Below are 23,043 nucleotides of genomic sequence, written 5' to 3' on the forward strand. Positions count from 1 at the left end.
TTTTATATTTTAGGGTTTGATCACAACACTAATGAGCGTATTTTTCTGAAAATACGAGAATCTGGGTCGCACCTTTGTATTCAAGCAAATCTAACTTTGCTTCAATACAAAGTCGGCCTCGGCAGAAGCCATTTTGAAACTAAAATAAATGCATAGTTTAAAGTCTATACTTCAAAATGATGAACAGTTGCATAGCGCCGAACGCCGTTTTCGTCTGAAGTAGAGACGACTGGTCGGAGGAGATCCGCCGCAACTCTCACTGTTGTTGCATCACAATATGTACATTGCGGTGGTGTGCTCTATTGCTATTTATGAGTAACTCCTATACGAATATTCATATCTTTTATTAAATTTTTTATTAAATATTGTAGATTAGTTAGTTTGAACTTATATTTGTACTTAGTAATATTTTGTGTACCTACCTATGTTAAAATTCTTAATGTAGTGTTAGTTTTCGTGTAACAACGATGTTTCTACGTTATGGGGTAGCCATTGGCGGTCACTGAACAGTGATCAAGGCACGAATGAAATTTACTATAACTATTTGTTATTCATAGAACTATAGGTTGACATACCTAATAATGTGGCTGTACTTGAAACAAGCCTTCAATGCTTTTGTCGATGTTTATATGTTAATTTATTGTAAGCAGAATATGAAGAAATGTAACTTCCATACAAAAATATTTTTTGCATAATGATTAACAACATACGCGACTTACGCCTTCTACAAATAAAACTGTAGTCCTTGGAAATGTAGTCAAATCTATGTGGTATGAATGCGCTGATTAAGAATAATAAAAAATACGGACTGACTCATACTATCTCTATTCTATTCTCTGTGGGGGTGTAAGTACCTGCACCTGGCTCTCCCGAGTGGAACCTTTGTGCATATCCCCAAGGTCTAAACTGCCTTCCTAAGCTTGGACCATTTCCCACCACGCTGGTCCACTGCGGGTTGGTGGGTTCATATATCTAGATGTGCTAGATCTAGATATGCAGGTTTCCTCGAACGACCGAATGGCGTAGTGGTTAGTGACTCTGACTACTGAGCCGAAGGTCCCGGGTTCGATTCCCGGCTGGGGCAGATATTTGTTCTCGGGTCTTGGATGTGCCCGTAAAATGGCAATAGGCCTGCCCCCTATTACTAACATATCACTCTGGCGAAAAGTGGGTGCAGCAATGCACCTCTGCCTACCCCGCAAGGCAGTACATTAGTACAAGGCGTGAGTGTGTGTGTGTGTTTTGGTACATGCCAGCGCTGGGATTCGAACCCGCATCTCTGGCGTGACAAGCGGGCGCTTAGGCCCGGGTCTCCTATTTACGCCGCAGGTCGCGTCCAGCGTCACGCCGTAGGCCGCGTCACGATGCTCACTATAGAAATGTACTGATGCGGTCTCCCTCACACGCCGACGTTGGCGCGTAGACGTAGTGAGCATCGTGACGCGGCCTACGGCGTGACGCTGGACGCGATCTACGGCGCGTAATAGGAGACCCGGGCCTTACCCGACTGAGCTACCACCGCTCTCATACTATCTCGCTCTATCTTACTCTAATCGTAAATCTGTCTACTCTTCTCCCTACTGCAGTTTAAGTTGTAGTCGCCATTTTCATGCTTATACATACATACTTATTTGATTATAATAGCCTTCAAGAACTACAGTTTCCTATATGGCTTGTGTTTAGTTTTCATGGATTGACGTAAATGTATTAAAATAAGTTTGTACTCATTGTATAAAGGAAAACAAGACGAAGGTATCACACTCGATAGTACTAGACTTGCATACTCAATAAAATTGTTCGTTGACATTTCTGTGCCCTTCTTAGATCTATACTATACTATGAGAGATATAAGAATGTATAAATTATAATATTGTTATGTGTGTACCGATCACGATATGGAAAAGGTTCACAACTCAGCGCAGGTTGTATTATATGACTTCTACTGTTTTTGGAGACAACATATTATGTACTTACATTCTAAACTACATTATTTATACAGTTTATGTGCAGGTACCCTAATTACCTAGTTATTGTTAAGTTTTCTAACGGGTTATGTTATGATTCTGTGATCGGCTGTGAACAGTGTAACAATGAGAATAAAATTATGAAACTTTATTATCATTTTATTTGTGGTACTCCTCAACGATCCATTCATTGCAAAGTAAAATCATTAGCGCAACGATTGACATAGAATTTTTGCTCGATAAGAATATTCGCATTCAATCAGTTCAATAGCTTAAACGTCCTATAACTTTTCTATGAATAAGGGGGTAATTTTAAAAAGGAAGGGGTGATAAAGGCTCTGAAGCCGCGTACACACCGGGCCAACGAACGCCCAACGAACGCCAACGGTGATCCCAACGATGGATATTATTCATACATAATACAGGGCAGATTGCAGCAACGAAGGTCAACGAAAAACGTTCGTTGGCGTTCGTTGGCCCGGTGTGTACGCGGCTTTAAATAATAACAAAATTTAGACATTCAACGGTTACTTTTATTTCATAAAATTGACAAGACATTACGTCAAAATAACAATAGTATTTAATTTAAATACAGTAAAGGGAAATAATTCGAACAACAGATAGGAGTAAGGAGTGATAAAATTTAATTTAACTTTCAATGCAACAGTTTTTTAAGTAAGTATTATAAACTTTGGTCGAGTTGCACCAAGGAACTTTAAACTATTGTCTACCTTATACATTTTTCTGCATCTTTTGCAAGTATAAGTACTATGAAAACATGTCATTTACTGACTTAGTTTAGAGTTCCTTCGTGCAAATCAATGTTTGACATTTTGTTATGTGATATGCCTTTATTGTACATTTTAGGCCTAATACTGGGGGTATATTGACTAATATAGAGGGGTATAATATGATCTACCTGGCAACATTTATAAATATTATTGATTTATGAGTAGGTATGTAAAGAGTAGACATCAAAAGTGATCTATTTCACAATATTAGTAGCTATGTAGTATATGTAAGTATAGTCTCTAATGTAATAAACATACATTATGCAGGAAACAACATTATCGTTCATATAAATAATTAAAATATTTTTTGATATAATAATTAGTAGTAAATATAATTCTAAAACCAATATACACGTAGATGATTTGAATGTTGCAAAAAGATAAAAGTCTATCTGAAATGTTTTTCATACCTCATAATATTTCAAAATTTTAGTTTTTCTACCGTACATACACACATAGTAAAAAGAAGGATGGTCCTAAAGGGACGTCTCTACGTTTGAATATAATCTTTCGACATTTTACACTGACAACACATAAAGAATCTATTAAGTATATATTTATGGCGAAGTCAAGTAAGCTTGTCGGTAAACACCTTGTAAACACTGATACTTATAATTCAAAAATACGATTACCTATCTTCTTTTGTTACTCATACCTATACAACCGTCATTTTCACTCATTCTTTAAAAACATTTAAATTGCTATATCTATAATAAAAACTTAACTTAACCATTGATTATCTATCTAATCTTACTTTTTCTAAAATAATTTAGATACATGTTTTGTGGATAAGACAGATACAGCTTATCTCGCGTGTATTGTGACGGGCGAGAAACAGACAAGTACTTAAAGTTTTCTTCGTCAATGATACTTCGTGTTGGTTCCTCCTAAGTATGGCAATGCCTCTTGCAGTTTCTCTCGTTATGCTTTCAGAGCAGCGACGGTTGGCGGCAGCCAGCGGCCGTTTGTTTCTCAGTGAGTGAGCGGTGCCCGACAAACTCGATAGAATGTCACCTCATCTCTGGTAGACAAGCATCCCAATCGAAGGGAGTTTGGCCACCGCATGTTCGTGTCGTTTTTAATAATTGTGACTGATAAATGTAAGTTGATTCCGAATGTTTAAATTGTGCTTGCTACAATCTCTTTTTCATGGTTTGTAAAACCGTAAGCCATCTCTTAACACCTAACTACCTACTGGTGCTTACTGTAAAGTACCTTTTATATCAAATCGTAGCAAAAATTTAAAAAAGATTGATATTTTGCAATATCAATAATTTATATTGTCACGTCAAGTCATTTTTGAAAAAATGCAGTAGTATTCAGAACCTTACTCTGCGATAAATGGGTCCAATTTACCCGAAATACATATATAAACAGTACATAATTATATCTATGTGTATGGTACACACTATATGAGAAGCTACTCATTCTAATATTAAATATTTTTTACAAAATGTATCTTAGAATCATTTAAAAAATGAGCAAGAAGTCTAACTTGAAAAATAAAAAAAACTAATAAGGCGGGAAAGTAAATAAAATTAAATAAACAGGTGTAAATTAAAGAAGAATTTATTTTAACTCATAATAATAAAGACTGGAAATAAATTAAATTCATGGATAAAGTCAGGACAGTTATAAACCTACTATAAAACTAGATAAGTATGTTTACAAACGTTGTCATATTGCCCGCGCACGGGCCCGGTCCGACACTTGCGGCGACAGCGGCGTGGCGGACACTCCTACGCAACAAGAAAAGTAATACAAACCAACATATCACATCTCCAATTAATGATGATAAAGCTTAATCTATATTTATATAAATATATATTAGTAATTCGAGAGATATAACTACAAGACATTAAAATAATATGTTTGTCCCTCAAAAAAAAGGTTTTTTTAATTAACTAACCTACTTTACAATTATTTCCTTTAGGAATACATAGTTTTCAGCACAAAGGACAGCTTGAGAAACAACAAATATTTAAATACGATTCACAAACATTCATTATACATCATATTTGGCAGATACAAAAACAAATGCATGCATTATTTATAAAAGTGTTTCTTCTTTCTGCACAGGTTCGGCCTACTGGCGCGGGGAAATAAATATAATACAATACTTCTAAAATATAGGTTAGTAAACGCCATTCGTCATCACAAGATTATGAATCTCCTATAAGAACAAACAATTTAATAATCTTCCTCTCAATATAAATATGTTTCGTAGTATCGTGGACCTTCCTCATTGGGTGTCATTGGTAGAGTTTTATAATGTACTTACAAAATTGAATATTATTGTCCACTTCACTAAAACGATTCGCTAATTTGAAACGTCTACAAAATCACATCATAATTACAGTGAATGTAAAGTGACCAAATAATGTGGTCGACTTAGAAATATACTTAAGATGACTTTATTTTTTACATTTACTTGACATAATTATAAACTTGTTTTATCTAAATACTCTTATAAAATACTAATAATACAACACGATGTATAGAAAAAAATGCGTGTCAAAATCTTATTGAAACCATCTGGAGCAGAATTTCTCTTCTAGATGAATGGCCTAGATTAACTGCCAGTTTCTATATCTCTATCTATCCATAACTGGTAGTTACTTTCATACGATTTTGACATAATCAAAAGTAACAATCTGTCAAAATCGTATGAAAATAACTACCAGTTATAGATAGATAGGTTATAGAAACCGGCAGTAAGTAGTTTTGTTACTTAAGGTCGCAAAGAGGTCGTAATTTACTTAAATATAACCAAACCATATAATTTTGGTAAACGGAAAAACTTGAAAAAACAATTACTTATAACTGATTCAGCATAATTAGGACTGGACGTTGCATATTCTAGGCGGGGGTTAATCTTAACATACTCATAAAATGTATAGGAAACAATATTTTAAATAACGAACAATATTTTACTTAGATAACTTGCTGATGACCCTTATTAGCGCTCCGTTCTCGTCCTTGAGCCGCTGGTTCTCAGCTTGCAACACTTGCTGATACTGAAATATGAAAATAAACCATCATAAAAAATACAAAACTCGTATCTCCCCCGTATGCGTTCGCGAAGTGAAGTGAGTGTGTTTCAAATGATCGCGGCAGTTAATTCTCAATAAATGCTCTCGAATGGTGTAATTGAATTAATAACTGATACCTATTTGTATAAGGTACATAAGCAGGTGTCATTGTAAAGAGTTGAGATTTCAAAAAGATTATATCGTGATTAAAGTAAGTAAGCCACTTTACTGGGACATATATTTAGTGCAAATGGTAAGAAATGGCTTCAGTAATCATGATAATATACAGATTTTACAACAAAAATCACACTTTGTGAACGATTGCAGTCAAATGCATGTTGCAGTTGGACATTAAAACGCAAACATTCACTCTCACCAGTGTTAGAAACAGTTAATGAGTGTATAAATATAAACATTATGATATTTTGGCCTTCTGAAATATGACTAAGCACGGAACACAGACATAGTTTATGTATCAGAGTACTTAGCAAGTCAGTTGCTAAAATATGTGTATATATGAAATACAGATATGAGCCTCATATCTAGATGACAATCATGATCAATAATGTTTTATTTTTAATGCTATTGAACAGTGTAAAGTGTGATGTGTGTAAAGTAGATACACTGGAAGTCAAACGTCCTGTATGTCTTAATGAAACGGTAGAAAACAAAGTCTACGTAATACATTCGGTTTTACCCCCAAAGTACAACTTAAAATATGTTCAGTCTGTGTCATATAGAAACAGAGAATATTATGAATTAGTATAGAAAATAAACGTAATATTATCAAATGGAAAACCCGTGTTTTAATAACTATAAAACAGCTTCAAAACTCTGAAAATAGGACGTATACAGTCATGCACCACACAGTAACTGGATCAATAAAACAACCTACAGAATATACAGCAGACATTATAGATAGTATTGTAAAATTAACTAAAGCACGTATAAGTAATGCCACTTCACGGTAAACAAGACATCTTAACAATTGTACCGACAGATGTCAGCACTTTCAATTTGCCTTATCAGTTCATACAATTTTGACTCATAAAAAGTAAATATCGATCAAAATTGTATAAAAGTAACGACAAGGCCTATTACAGGTTGCCATATATTGCATAAACTTTGAAATTTTCGTTTTCGTTTATGCAAACTATAATATTACTGATAAGGGTGTGTGCGTACCCATCTAAACAGGTCTTCTATTTTCTTCTACACATGTACTTTATTTCAACGGGAGTTTACATAACAGGGATCCTAAAGAGATCTAGAATTAAGGTGACCTAACACAGATGTAACGCAGTTAGAGTCATGCCTCACGCCACTCTGTTAATCAAGATTTGCTTACAACGGACTGGACAGTTTATTTATTTAATTTCTTTATGATTGTATGAATAATCACGATTCTTTCACTACTACTTGTATCGTTGGCATAATGTTTAAGATATGTTTTAAAATCTACCTTGTTGTCTACAAATAAAAGTGTTACCATGGTCGAATTCTGAAACTTTGTACACATGTATATTATTGTGTATAATAACTATTTTATTTTATTTTTTAGAACAAAACTTCTAGTTCTGCGCTCGAATATGGCATTAAACCATAAGCAGCTGCTTAAATCGAAAATTCTAGAGCTTCATATTAATTTTGCCACTGCAGAATGACTTCTTACATCAAACTTGAATGCTTCATCGTATAAAATATATAAAAAACTTTTTGAACTAATTTTTTTTAAATACGTTCCGTTTGTAAAATGTGAAGTCACCTTTATCTACATTATACATAATGTTGCATTGTTTGTCCAATCCGCTGCCGCCTCGTACACGACCGGCCAAGTGCATAACGTCACAGGATTTACTACACATTTACTACTACAACAGTGGTACGTCTATACATAAATCGTACATCTTCAAACATGCATTCAATATAGATCCATTTCAATGATAATTACAAATTATAATCCCTTGCCATGCCGTCACAGTGTGCGTAGGCCATAAGTGGGTTTTTGCTCGAGTGAAAATAATAGCATAATTTTAATCTGCATTTTACTATTGTATAGTTAGTTAATAGATAAGATGCGACTGCAAACTGACAACTTGAAAGGATCTATCATAATTATTTGATCAAATCTAAATGATTTCTAATTGATAAATATTATTTTGTTTAATTGAATGCATCTCTGAAGATTAACGCGTATGTAAAATAATGAAGATGATTTTGCGAGTGCTTTAATGATCATGAGGTAGGTACATCCAGAGATTGGTAAACGTTTAATCGCGACATTTAAACTAAATTGTCGAGATGCAACGAACATTCGATAACTATTCGATATTACACAGATACCACCACTGCAAACACAGCTGGTGATATTTACCACATATGTACATAATAAACAAACTGAATAATGTCATTGCCTAAAAAATATCTGTTGGCACTGATTTCAATTTTCGGTCGCAAATGATAATGTTAATTATGATTATGAAACTACAACTACTTTACTACACGTATGTAAGTCCACTCTTGATAACTTACTTATTAATAAGCATATAATTATTTTCGCAATAAGGAATTATTATTTATTCGTTGCATCTACACGAAATACCTCGTCAATATTTATTAAGAGCTGAGAATGTAACGTTTATTAATCAAACCACAATAAATATTTATGCATTTATTTAATGAGCAGATCTAATAAATGATTGCGTAACTGGTGTGTATAAGTTTCCTATAATATAGGCAAATTCTCTAAAAGTATCATACCTGAGAACTGTTGGTCAGTTGGTCAGGTTGTATTGCAAAAACAAATTAAATGTGTAAGAAGGTGAAATATTGAATGATGTAGGTACTTAATAATTTTGCCGTCTATTATATTATTATAGACATGAATGGCTCAAATTCATAAAACGTGGTATATGTTTCAATAGTAATTCCAAACAGCTAACCATAAAGGAATAAGGTACAAATCATGCATGGATTCGGCAGTGATTTTTGTGAGCTAGTCAACTTTTCTACGTTTTCGATCACAAACGTGAATTGAAAAGTCTATAACAATGCTGGAATTCCTGTACGAGACGCATAAAAGTTGCCACCCTCAGCTCTGCACAACCGTGTCCTGTGACGTCACAACACTCAACGCCTCGTGGCACACCGCCATCTTGTTTACCTATTCACTTGGCGGCCGAGGTGGTCAGTTTGCTGACCACCCGCGTGAGGGCGCGATTCTCGGCGCGCAACCTTTCGTTCTCGGCTTTGAGCTTTTGCAATTGCTACAATACAAGTTACAATGGTCAGTGTTGGCGGCTAGATTTTTCATACTAGATGGCGCTAGTGGTAAGGAAGGTTCTGAATGAATTTGTAAGCGAATGAAACATTATTAAGTTTAATAAATTAAATTTTTTCATGAATTTGTTCCGTGCCACTGGTGCCACCATATTTAAAGCCAATTTATTAAGAAATATTACATTATTATGGTAATTGATGCGTTTTGTCGGTCGGATAATGAATATTTTTAGTAGTTAGTTCAGATAAATTAGTTTAATTCGATCAATGTGTTTTACACATTTTGAATAAAAATCTTACAAATCGATAAAATAACTTCGCAACTATGCATAACAAACAAAAAGCATCAAGACCAAATAATAAAAAAGGAAGAGAGAAGAAGCTAATAATAATATAATGTACAAAATTATCTAAAAGATCTCATTTGTTCTCAAAATAGATCTATGCTATAAATTAATTGATATAAATAGGGTGTGTAAAATATGTTGTGAGTTGTGTCGGGCGATCTCATATAAGATCTGTCTCACAGTCTAGTTCGATTTTACAGTATGGAAAAACTTCATACAATAAACTTGAGTCAAATAAAACCGAACAAGTGACAAATTATTCTGTGAAAGTGAGGTGAGACCGAACAATCTATTATTCGCGTAGCTATTTATATTCCTTGTGTTTTTAATCTATAAAGTATCAGGAACTAACACGGTTAACCGCTCTTCCCAGTCTCACCTCACATGGTGTGAATTAAAGTGTATCTTTGAATGATGGGAATAAGGTGTGAAATCGAACGTACCTTTAATTCTTCTTCCATTTCCGAGAGTTTGCGCTCCATGGCGCGCTTTTCTCGCTTCTCGATTTCAGATAACGAGTTTTGATTCTGAAAACAACACAATAGTCCAGTTAATTCGGGTATAATTATTGATACTACAGTGGTTGTGTAAATAGGGAAGGTTACTTCGCAAGGGCAGACACAAAAAAGTAAAAATCGCTAAAATATCGCGAGCAATGAATCGCTTGCATATGGCGCATAGTCCATCCATATCCTTGGAAAAGCTTTGCAACCAGTCTGATCAAATACCTCAAAACCTATCAAGTCTAGCCTTTATTAGGATAGGATTGACTAGAGCATTGATAAAACGTAAGCTTCGTCCAACCATTCTGTGTATGTATAGGCAACAAAATAGATAATACACCCCCCGCGCAAGTAGTTTGGTTATGAAAATCATAGATTCAAAATAAACCAGTTGAAGAATATTTACTATTGTTTTGGCTTTCAATCACTCATCAGTAGATCAAAATATGAAAGTCTTTGGCTGGGGGTGGCTATGTTTCTTTTTCGTTGACTGTACTTGGTGGTATTGGAACTATTTTTACGCCGTGACTGTGGTGTTAGCACTGACCCTGCTGGCAACATCTAGTAATTAGGCGATGGTGGGCGGTTCCATAAATTGCTCATTTTGTTAATGCCAATTGCGCAGAACATCATTTTTTGTACTTCAACTTTTGAATCTTCTGAAGTTTTTTTAATATGATTATATTTTATTCATATTTAAATATTCAGCTTCAATAGTTTTCACTTTATTAGATAAGAATGGAACATTCGCTTGCTATTTGGTTTAGTTTTTTTTTTTATAAAAAGTTAATACAGAATAAAACCTGCAGTAGTGCCTACCTGTAAGATAAAATACATGCTGTCCCTCTCTGTTATTATTTTTTTGACAGTGACAGCATGTATTTTAGCCACTAACCAGACATTGTGAAACAGGGCCTTAGCCTGGTTGCAGAGATTTCACATATTATCCGTCCGGTACAAACTGGCTTGGTAATCCTTTCAATATCATGACAAACCCTAGTCATAAAAAAAAAATTGGCACAACGTTTTGTCCCTTACACCAACATTTTAAATGCGATTTTAAATATTATTTTATGTCCAGTGTAATAAATGAACATGCATTTCACTATAATAAATTGTGCGGCACTATATCATTAGACGCGAGCACTGCATCTCATAAAATAGTTGGCAAAATTGGTGAAAAAGTTGAGCCACGTTTTTGTTATTGGTTGTGTTTGTCACCAACCTGCTAGACGACTAAAGTTAAGCGTCCACATATCGGTTAAGCAAATGTATGGAGAAACGGCGTCGGAAATGCCGATGAAGTGGACGCACTTGTCTCAATTTCTATAAAAGGATACTGAATACGATGCGTCCGTTAGGTCCGTTCGAAAGGTGGAACGCTTACCTTAACAACTTAAAGCTGTATTTAAAGTATAGTAAGTCTAGCCCTTCAGGTCATGAAGGGCTAGCACGGGGCTTAATTAAGACGTGACAAAAGCGCAGCCTGAAGAGCGAGCACGACGGAGAACTTTTGTTACGTCTTAATTGCGCCCCGTGCTAGCCCTTCAGGAACGGTAAGACGCATAGCTCTTGAGATAATCGCTTCACAAATAAAGCAAACATAAGTTGTAGTGTCTTAATTTATATGACCAAGGCTAGTAGCACAGGGCGCATTTGTGACATAAGTTTTGCATCACGTTCACTCACATCGTGCAGCCAAGAGCCAACACAACGGAGAACCATTGTAACGTCTTAATAGCTCCCTGTGCTACAGGGCCAGGTCTAGGTATTTTGTCAACTTCTTCATTCTGTAAGTATGTATTGGATGTAGTGTATTTACCAGTTGTGTAAGCCTAGTAATAGTGGCCCTCGCATCACGAAGCTGTTGCATCCGTCGAAGGCAGTGCGCTCGCTTGATGATGATGATGTAGGTGAGTATACTTGGTAAGTTTAGTAACACTTACCAGTTGCGTAAGCCTAGTAATAGTGGCCCTCGCGTCCCTCAGCTGCTGCTCCGAAGTGGCGAGCAGCGCGCGCACGCGACGCACCTCCGCCGCCGCCGCCGTGTACAACGCCTTGTAGGTCCGACGTCCCGGGGCCAGGCTTGGAGCCAGTGCGCTCGCTTGATTATGATGATGATGATGATGTAGGTGGCTATATGCGGTTAGTGTAGTAATACATACCAGGGCTAGGCCCGGAGCCATTGCGCTCGCTTGATGATGATGATATAGGTGGGTATACTTGTTTACTGTAGTGCTACATACCAGTTGCGTAAGCCTAGTGATAGTGGCCCTCGCGTCCCTCAGCTGCTGCTCGGACGTGGCGAGCAGCGCGCGCACGCGACGCACCTCCGCCGCCGCCGCCGTGTACAACGCCTTGTAGTCGCGAGGGTCCGCCGCCCCGGCTGCCGAGCCGGCTTCGGAGGCCGTGCGCTCGCTGCCCGACTGTGGAAACGGAAGATAGGATAGTTTTAATACTTTTACTGCCGGTTTCTATAACTTTATCTATCCATAACTGGTTACTTTCATACGATTTTGACATAATGAAAAGTTACAATCTGTCAAAATCGTATGAAATTAACTACCAGTTATAGATAGATAGAGTTATAGAAACAGGCAGTTAGTGCCAATATCGCCTCGGGTTTATTGGTTGACTTTTGACACATCTGTCAAGAATTTCATATGGAGATGATTGATGAACCAATCCCTTTTTACGATCAACCCGTCTATTGGCGGCGAAATTGGAGCTTAAAATATCGGTAAGTATAGTTTGACAGTCAATACAATTCATACAACATCGCAAAAAGTTTTTTCTTTTAAAACTAGAGCATGCATTTATGCAAATTTTCCGAAAAAGTATGTGACAATGACTTGAAAATTTATGGAACCATTTCAACCTAAACAAACATCGCAAGTTTAGTTTCAAGTCACCTAATGAAAGCTTAACAGATGGACATGCGATGTTCAAGTATAATATAGTAGCGCATTGTAATATTGGGTCTTTCAATATTATTTACGACGACCGGATGGCGTTATGGTTATTGACGCTTGACTGGTGTGCCGGGGGTTACGGGTAAGATCCCCGGCTGGGTCAGAAATTACAATACAAGTACAAGTAGATACGTGATGTCACGGCATATAGTATACCATCAAATCAAAATTGTTCTTAAAATTTACTCTATTTATTTCAGCGGTGAACCTATAAAAACACTTCCTATCTGCGTATTTTACAGGAAAAGAAATGATATGTTTATTAGCCTCCAATCCGCCTGGAAAGCGTTGAGTTTATGCCAAAATTTGGAGGATGCCTACTCAATATCTGTGTGTGTTTAGCTTATGTCAACAGTGTGCCCAAACAACTATTTTCCTAATTAGAAAATATCATCTCTACGGCACGGTAAATGCATCTTTACTAAAGTTTCTGACCCTTTTACACCTTTCACTCAACGACAAAAACGACACATCACAACTATCAACTCCTAAAGCGAGAAACCTTTTCAAGATCTTACCAAATGACACATTCAAATCAAAAACAAATAACGATCACCCGCATCCAGACCACACACACGTCTCATGAAAACAAGGAACGATCGCAAACGTACACAATATCCGTCGGAGGCGAGCGAGTTGAGGCTGAGCGTGCGCGCGCTGAGGCCCGCCTCGCTGTGGAGCGACGTCAGCGAGCGGGACTTCTCCTTGTTCAGAGCCTTGTGCTTGCGCCGCTCGGGCCGCACGGGCGGAGGCCCCGCTTCTTCCACTGCCGCCGCTTCTTTAACCTTCGCTGGAGGCACTTCTTTCGGCTTAAAGTTCTTCTGGCTGGCCACCAGCCGTTTATCCAGCTTTTTTAGGATGTTGGAGTTCTGCGGCGTCATGAGGTTCAATGAACCGAGGTACACGCCTCCGTAGCCGGAGCTGGTGCCTCCGTAGATGCCGCCGAGGCTCGACGTCGAGCGGCCGAAGCCCGAGCTGTACGGGTTGTAGTTTCTGTTATAACTCGGGCTGTATGAGTTGGAATACGGCGTGGAGTACGGGTTGCCATATTGTGAGGCTGGGAGTATCGATCCGAGGGACGAGGAGCCATAGTGCGAGGTGAGGCTCCGTGGCCGCGAGGAGTAACTCCGGTCTTTGCGACTCATGGCGACCGGCGGCGCGCGCGTCCACAACACACTGGCGCGGCGCGGGGTTTATTTGCGCGCGCGAACTCGCCGCCCACACCGCGGCCGCAGACTCCGTGACGCACCGCGCACGTGACCGCACCTGAAGCCACCACCTGGACCACCAGGTATACCGCTGGAGTGAGGAACGATGCGAAGAAATAGGTGTTCGAGCAGCGAGAGGCTATCGAAGCTTCGGTAAAATAGCCCGATTCTAGCAGTTCATAATAAATAATCATATTCGTAAACAAGGCAATCATATAGAGCGCTTGCACCAGTGCTTTTACAGTATACGAGCGCTGTCGAGTGTCCGCTCGGCATTTCTGCGCGCTGCAACACGTCCATAATAAAGGGATATCTCGACCCCGCATTTGTTCCCGCATACTGTTGTCGTGAAACGTTCTATTTACAAGTGGAGTGTGGCGGCGACCCACTTCGCTGGAGCCGCTGGAATGCACGATAGGTGAACATTCGGGACACGTTGTGAAAGCGAATCTTACAAAAGACGTTATTTTCGTGCCTTTACGAAATCCGAGAAATCAGAAAGTTTCAGTGAACTCGAGCGGGCGGTAGATAAAAACGACGGTTAAATATAACCTCGGTGATGAACAGCGACTCGTAAATTTCCCCGACTAGCCCGCGGCGGACGGAAGTTCATAAACCATCAGATTATAAAAACTACATTTCAGGCTGCTACGTATTTACGGTAACACGTGAATCCAATTATCCTAACTCTATTTGTATGCATACGATCACGCGAACATTTCCGTCAATCTGCGTTCGTATCACCTATCTATAGTTGAAAAGTAAATGTGTTAAAATTAGCCGGGGCGTGCACACTGAAAGCGTTACAATATTGTGCGGTGACGTCAGCGGCCGCGGGCCATGTGTGATTCCGTGGCTCCGCTCGAAGCCATGTACCGTATCGTACGCTATTAGTTATGAAAGCTGAGAAAGTCAACAATATTTACTCGCGGCCTCTTCAAAGGAGCGACACAACACTTTTTCCGCAACCCTTTTCCCTGAAACTATTTTGGACATGTTGACGTCAATCAAAACTGAGTAATGGTTATAAACATGTCAAAACCACTTAAATGTGTGATTCATACCTGTTTCTGTTAGGAAATGGGACTGTATGCTCAATACAATATATGAATATCTTAGAAGTGTGTCAGTACATATCAGGCTATAAAAATATAAATTATATGTATTCTTTTCAATTTTGACATCTATCATAAAAACGCAGAACCTGTCATACTTTTAAAATCCATTAGCCAGGACAATGTACCCGACATACTGAGCAACTTTCACTATAACGTTTCAGAAATCGGAAACATATCTATCGGGAGCATCACTGATAAATTTCCACCCTGTATAAGTCCGATGAATGGACCGTGACACATTTGACCGCCGCGGACAAGTGGAAGCCTTGACTCCGCCGGCAGATGGCAGGCGCACCAAGTAAGGAAGTGGTGACGCTGTCCGATTGTGCAACTACACTCGCGAGCAACCAAATCGACTCAAGCCTTCACGGCGCACATATACATTGATTTTCCTAAAACGATAAATGGTAAATATAAAAGTGATATGTCATTCGAAAGCTGAAGAATTAGGCTTTCAATTAAGATCAATACCATAAAAAAAAACTAAGCGCAGATTTAATGACGCATTTTAATTGCCCGTCAGTGTTAATTACCTCATTAGGAATCCACGCCTTGCGCTACCTGATCCCGCTATAAAACCTTTCCACATCCGGTGTACCTTATCAGTCGCTTGTTGCAAGTTGACCGGTACACATCTCGTTGCATTGTATTCCTTGTTTTCGCAAACCCATGGATACCACACCAGAAGAAGCTGCTCAAGTTGTTGCCTTGCTGCAACAAGGGTTAAGTCAGCGAGCAGTCGCTGCCCAGCTCCACTTGAGCCAGTCTGCTGTATCCCGAGTATACAGACGGTTCCAAGAGACTGGTGCCTTCAATCGAAGACCAAGAACGGGCCGCCACCGCTGCACTTCAGAGAGAGACGACCGCTTCATTGTCTCAACCTCGCTGCGCAATCGACACCTTACGGGCGTTGATGTGCAGCAAGAACTGAGACGTGTACGACAAGTGGCTGTCAGCGAGTGGACAGTGAGAAGACGCTTGAAGGAAGCCAACTTGACACCAAAAAGACCTGCATCAGGCCCCAAATTGACTGCAGGCCACCGACAAGCGCGTCTTCAGTTTGCTCGAGAGCATCTCGATTGGAGCATTGCGCAATGGCGGTCGGTCCTGTTTACTGATGAGTGCAGAGTGTGTCTGCATGGCAGTGACAGGAGAGGCCGGGTCTACCGGCGTCCGGGGGAACGATTTGCCCAATGTTGTTTCGCTGAAACAGTAGCATATGGCGGCGGTTCCTGCATGATGTGGGCTGGTATTTCTCTAGAGGGAAAAACCGCACTTGTTTTCGTGCCTGGAGGCGGCCGAGGAGGCGGGTTAACAGCTGATCGGTACATCACCGACATTCTACTCGGTCATGTTGTGCCCTATGCAGAATTTGTCGGTGAAGACTTCGTGCTAATGCACGACAATGCCCGCTGCCACACGGCACGAGTCAGTCGGCAGTTTCTGAGAGAGAAGGAATTGCGCACGATGGACTGGCCTGCGCTCAGTCCTGACCTGAATCCCATCGAACACTTATGGGACGAGCTCAAAAGAAGAGTTCGGGCCAGGAATCCAGTCCCTGCAAGCGTGGACGAGCTGAAGACAGCTTTATTAGAGGAGTGGGACGGCATTCCTCAGGAAACTGTCAAAAAGTTGATAAGGTCTATGAGAAACAGGCTGCAGGCTGTAATTAGGGCAAGAGGGGGCAATACAAAGTATTGATTTAAATAAATAAATTTTTATCTTAACATTTTTTGTTTAATTTGTATAATACGATACCCATACCCTTTTTTCCTAAATTCCCGTTTTTCCTACAATTGCGTTCAGACATCATTTATTTCAAAAATGATGAATGGATTTCAATAATAATGATATCAAATTAAAGCTGACATCTTAAGCTTTTAAATGACATATCATTTTTATTATTTCTATTCATAATTTTACTTGTATTAATGTATGTTTGCGCCGTCAAGGCTTGAGTCGATTTGGTTGCTCGCGAGTGTAGTATTCTTGTTATGTCTAAGTTAGAAATAGAAAACTATTCAAATTCACTTCTGCCGTAGCTATGTTTCATATTGCGAAATAAATATTTAGAAAACAAAACCTCTGGTAGATATATGCAGTGGTTTTGCTTCAGTATGTACTTGCAAAAACGGAAACAAGCCGAAACGGGGTTATAGTATAAATTTTAAAGCATTTCCACTGAAAAATTAAGCTGGGTCTCACAACACAAAGAAAGTTTAAAATTAGAAATGCTGGTTTAATTTAATGTTTTCATTGTCCTTTTATTTTGGTACACTTGTAATACTGCAAGACTTCATATAAATAAGGGACGTTGAGTGTACATGTTTCAAAACAATCGGAATAAAACTTGGGAGTTCACTTGTTCGAATTGCAATTTACTACTGACGCTGGGTGGAGGAGTAGCGGGAATGAAGAAGAAGAAAGAAGATGGGCCCTTAGGTGCTGTTTCAAAATGTACCGATACTAAACAGGCTATTTCCCAAACGAATTAAATCTCAATAGGACCCTCTAGTATGAAAGTTTGGGGTTAACCCGACTTCATTCTTATATTTTTATGCTGAACCCGATGTTCTTTTAACAAGGTTAACTTTCCTTCGGGCTGTTATATTACAACATTTTTTTTTTCAAAATGGCAACACGGGAGAAAACAGGAGTCGTGTACATTTTCACCTGTGGCGGAGTGACCTTGGCTCGTGCGGCCACAAATAGCCGCCGTCACTCACGACCCCCGTCGCCTATTTACATCCACACTGTTAAGTGATGCTCGGAAATACGCATTTGTTTTTGTAGCCTCGAGCTTTTTAAGCTGCGAATGTTTTCGTGGAACTTTGTAGTCACTAGGGTATGTATTATTGCGGAAAAGAGGACAAAGGGAATGAGGAGAGAGAATTAATGCAGTATGTAGGTACATTCAGCAAAAAGATATTGTCACGCCTACAATATTTCGGAGTTCTTTTAAATAGTATACAGACCAAATTATGACACGATATTTTGCAATGGCATGCAATCTTAGTAGCTAGAGCATTAGCAAACAGTAATATCGGAAAAAAACATTAGAATTATAGATATTTAACTAAACAATGTCAACCAGTTCACATCTCACGGCGATTGAATTGTAATTACGATCATGTTTCATCCAGATTTCTAAATGTTCAATAGGGACAAAACATACTCAAACAATCGTACTAGCCGAAGAAAAAACAGCTTTCAATCAGCAGAACATGAATAATAGACAATGTATTTAGACATGCTGAGAACATTAATACTTACTAGTTACTACAATAGCTAAAAAAACGCATAGGAAACTTGTAATTAGTGCACTGTAGTTACTAAACGGGTACGGGTTTTTCCATTTACGAAAACGAAAAAAGATTACGTTTTCATCAAAATCGTTTTCTGCATACATTATAGATATGTCAAAAGTTTCATGATAGTAGTTATAGTATACAATAGTATACATAATACACATACAATATACATAGGCGTAAAAAGCGAGACATAATACAATTATTCAGCCCCTGAACAGCAACACAAAGGAAGTTTATAATTAGAAATTCTGGTTTAATTTAAATTAACGATATCACTGCGGTTTTATTTTGGTACTCGATGTACTACAAGACTTTATATAAATTAAAAAGTTTACTGTTTAGCAAGTTACGACTGACAATGCTTAATTATGCTCTCATTCATATTGTAAGCAAAATTCTGAGCAGGCTTCGCATCACAATCATTATCATAAACTCGTTTGATGAGTTTAAATACAGTTAATGGCGATATAATATTGCCACACATCAATAAAACATAACTTGACAAGAGTTACACATTAAAACAAGTGAAATATTTAATTAATCAAAAATATATATATTTTTTTAATCCGGCGTGTCGATTAGAAATTCAAAAATAGAATCCCAATAAAAATAAATGTTACCACATGAAATATAATGCCATTACACAGGCGATATAGAGCATCGCCACAGTTTGTTTACACTCCGTCTATTAACCCAGAACGTACCTATTTCTGGCCATCGGATTCACTTGATAATATTCTTCTGTATGAAAGAGGTTACGCGGAAGTTGTAATCCTAATGTGCCTATATAGAAAACAAGATTATTTGCTTCTTGACTCTATGCGTCAATTCACACGTACCACAACCACACCACGTCGCAGCGACAAAATGTGGTCAAGTTGTGGTTACGTGTGAATTGTGTGACAGCGGCTTTTTGCAGTTGCGTTGTGGCAGCGACAAAATGTCGATGTGGTTGTGTTGTCGCTGTCTTTGCGATGTGGTACCCACGTGGTCGTATGCAGTTAATACGGAGAACAGGTTGCCGCGGTGCCGCCGCCGACGACAACGGCAAAATGTGGCACGTGTGAATTGGATTATTCATTGTCAATACAAAATATACGCCCGACCACACCGCGTGTTCTGTGGTGTGGTTGTGGTACGTCTGAATTGACCCTATATGGCACAATTCAAACATATCAATCATGCACTAAACACTTTTATAGTGGATTTTTGCTGTTTCCTGTTATTTAGGTAATATCTGAAGAGTAGTCCATGGATTTCTTAACTTGGACTGTAAAAAACTCTACACTCGCTACTGTACTTATTGGAGTATGTACCTGAATCCCTTTTGAGATACATTTCACAATGTCATGAATGACCATGACATTTAGAATAACCCCTTATTAATAAAAAAAGTTACTGGATGCTTTAAAATCAGTAATATCTATAAAAATAATCCTAATATAGAGCCAGATGGAGCATATGCTCCCTGCGTCCCTGAGGCACATCAGGATATGTATGTGTATATGACATGTTTACTCCAGCAGTCAGGTAATTACTTGTCAAAGTCACGTCTACACAGTTCGTTAATTGTATTTTATTCGTCCATCAGTGTTGCCAGTGTCGCCGAGAAAACATAAACCATCTCCAAACATGTCGGGACGACGGGAAAATATAATAATAGATGAGACCTGTCATCACAAAGACCATTTTCTGTAGAAAACGCGTTATAAATTTGAAATAAAACGAGGTCTATGTCAAATGTTGGTCTACAGAATATCTGCGCAGGTTTTTATTTATTTGTTAGAGACGTTTGAGAGCGTTCTTTAGTGAGTATTATTTATTTATAACTCTTTGATGCACACTCTGAGGTGTAATCGTAAGTCAGGATCACGATCGTAATATATTTTTCGCTTTTGTTTCAAGTCTGATACCACTGTAAAGTATGAAGACCGACTGCCTACTTTACAATGCTTAAATATTTCAGTTCGAGATTTTTTTGTAACGAAATAATAATTCCAAAACCTAAATCACGAATCATATATGAAATGATTGAGTACAACGACAACAATCATTTTAGAAACGTGAACATATAAATCATATTGCTAGCTGGCAGCTTCATATTTTTTCACAATAGGCGCATGTCAAACAGTGTAGGTTGAAAAACCTCCCGGCTGGCAGAGGTTGGAGCTTGTAGTAAAGAGTGTGTAAGATATAAATCAATCAGCCAGTTCTTGGCACGGCCGGGGGACAGGTGGCCGGCGAATATGACGTTTGTGTGGTTCGCCGAATTCGCTCAACTAATGTGCGTTTAGTGAGCACAGGTATACTTTTTGTTGGGGTGACAGGTAGTTCAATTCAGTATTTTTTCCGCCCTAAACGAAAGCGAAGATGAAGAGGAAGACCAAAGGTGACAGTATTCAGCACAGTTAAAAAAATACACGTTTGGTGGTATATGGCGTAATTTATAATGAGTAATGGCTGAAGTATAGTGAATAATCTGAAAGTTGGCTAGTAACTTTCCTCTATATAACATGTATGTTTGTGAAATGCATCAAGCATACTCATTTATTCTAGAGTTTCGTATGAAATGAATACGGCATTGAATTCTAAATCATCACTGTAAACTGCTGGTAGAGTAATGGCCCGGTACTTAGTATATTAGTGATGATGAATGGGATATTAGAGTTAGTTAATTGTTGGTCAAAACATTATAACTTTTCAGTGATTAGAATCTGTGATTTATTATTATATCTTTAACGATAAATAATACACTCACGGGCAATGAAAAAGTTCCACTCACAAAATACGACACCAATCAAACCCATTTTTTTTTCAAAAATGTAATTTAAAATTTGAACAAATTATTTCCGTATTGGTTGGTAATATCCTGATGTACTTCAATATTGCAGAAGACGTCATTTAGCTACCCTGTTCCTGTGCTTTTCTAAGTGGAACCTTTTCATTGCCCGTGAGTGTATTAGTTCAGTAATATTACATTCAATAAATATCTCATTTTTAAAACCTCAGTTCAGTTTTAATTCTGCTATTTTGTTTTTACTTATGAACTCAATGTTAAATAAATATACCTATGCTTTATTTATGTTAATGTTTCACGGCTGTTGTCACATAGTATTTTCTCCTAACTTAAATTAACAGTTACCTATTTTATAATCCTAGATAATGAAAGTCCTAGACTTTGTTTTATCTATTAAACATACGCACACGGCTTGTTATACTGTACTCGTATTCCCTTGTTGGGTAGTTCATCAGTGTTGTATTTAGACCGAATAGAGAGCGTGTATATTGCTATTATCCGACCAAGACACGAGAACAAATAATATATCTGTGTTAAAACCATTTCTACGCCACCCGGTGCCCTTATGTATGATCTGTAGTAAGGCAGGAAAGATGCTTTATTTCTTTTTATCTTTATCATAATTCAAACTAAAGACTTTCTCTGAATCTAAACCAAGGCCGAGTGAAACAAGACAGTTTAATTTCGTAACGTTCGCTCTAGTTTTTGCTTAACCACTGGCTGGCGACAAATGAATTATAATAATTAAGAGAAAATTGTATTTAAAATTAGAATGCACCCTTCGTTTGTTATACAACCAATGTATCATCATTACGTCAACAGTATAGTACAGTCAGCCGCGTAAAAGCATTAGATATTTCGCAAAAGTATTCAAAAATAATTATATTCATAGAGTTGTTTTTATGTCATGGATTTGTTTTCAAAAAGATAGTGGTGTTTTATCTGTAAACTTCCCGAAGACATTAGGTCATTGTACTGTGATTGTGACCATGAACAAAATCTGCCAAAAATAAGAATGAGTGTATCAAGAAGGATTATCCACATGCGGAGAAACTTGGTAGGTATTTAAATTATGATTTTGCACACAAGACCTAACTAAGATCAAAATAAAACTTTGATATCAATGAGTCTCACTTAAAATATACCAAACTGTACGAGTAACATGATAAATATGTTATTAAATTAAAGTAAGAGTACCCTTGACTTTAGTGACTTATGAACTGTACCTGGACAGTCAGCTACTTACCAACTGACCTAACTGGCTAATCCTTTCAACATCGGTCACAAATCCTAGTTCAGATCTAGTGTTTGTTAACGAAACGCTAAAAAGAACAATATAATATTGTACTGTGTATAATTGTGTAGTTGAGAATACACTAGCGGTGCCCTACTAACCCCAGTTTTGTTTAATATAGACAGCAAGCGGCAATATCCAATCGCGAGCACAATAATAGCACGGCGGTATTGAGACCCTGTCATTTTAAATTTACGTTTCGCGCCCGCACACTAGTCTCAGTGTTCGTCAGGTCAGTTTATTTTGACACGGTTGTATAAATAAATGAGTTCATGAATATATTTTTTGCAGCACGCTTTCGCGAGTTGGTCTTGTAATACAATATTTTACAAGGAAATCTAATTCTGAATGTTATTTTTATGTGATATAATGGCTTGCTACTAAATAGGGCTAATCTGATCTTGACAAGATGGAATCAGTCGCATTA

At 38.0% G+C, this 23,043-nt stretch overlaps 1 protein-coding gene across 7 annotated transcripts in view; it reads right to left on the reverse strand.

Annotated features, from left to right (window-relative positions):
• Positions 1-4,308: 4,308 nt before the first annotated feature.
• The window catches only part of LOC105382686 (protein phosphatase 1 regulatory subunit 12B), a 62,238-nt gene continuing 43,503 nt past the window's right edge, over positions 4,309-23,043 (reverse strand). For 6 of the 7 annotated variants that reach the window (XM_048632978.1, XM_048632982.1, XM_048632981.1 and 3 more), the window contains 4 exons: positions 12,163-12,342; positions 9,857-9,940; positions 8,951-9,053; positions 4,309-5,772 (listed from right to left, as the gene is read on the reverse strand). In XM_048632978.1, coding sequence (XP_048488935.1) covers positions 8,955-9,053; positions 9,857-9,940; positions 12,163-12,342 — 363 coding nt within the window. In that variant the 3' untranslated portion in view covers positions 4,309-5,772; positions 8,951-8,954. The remainder of the gene's footprint in view (positions 5,773-8,950; positions 9,054-9,856; positions 9,941-12,162; positions 12,343-23,043) is intronic. The other variant, XM_048632979.1, reaches the window with a different exon arrangement.

Source organism: Plutella xylostella, chromosome Z (genome assembly GCF_932276165.1).
Source record: "Plutella xylostella chromosome Z, ilPluXylo3.1, whole genome shotgun sequence".
Classification (NCBI taxonomy): domain Eukaryota; kingdom Metazoa; phylum Arthropoda; class Insecta; order Lepidoptera; family Plutellidae; genus Plutella; species Plutella xylostella.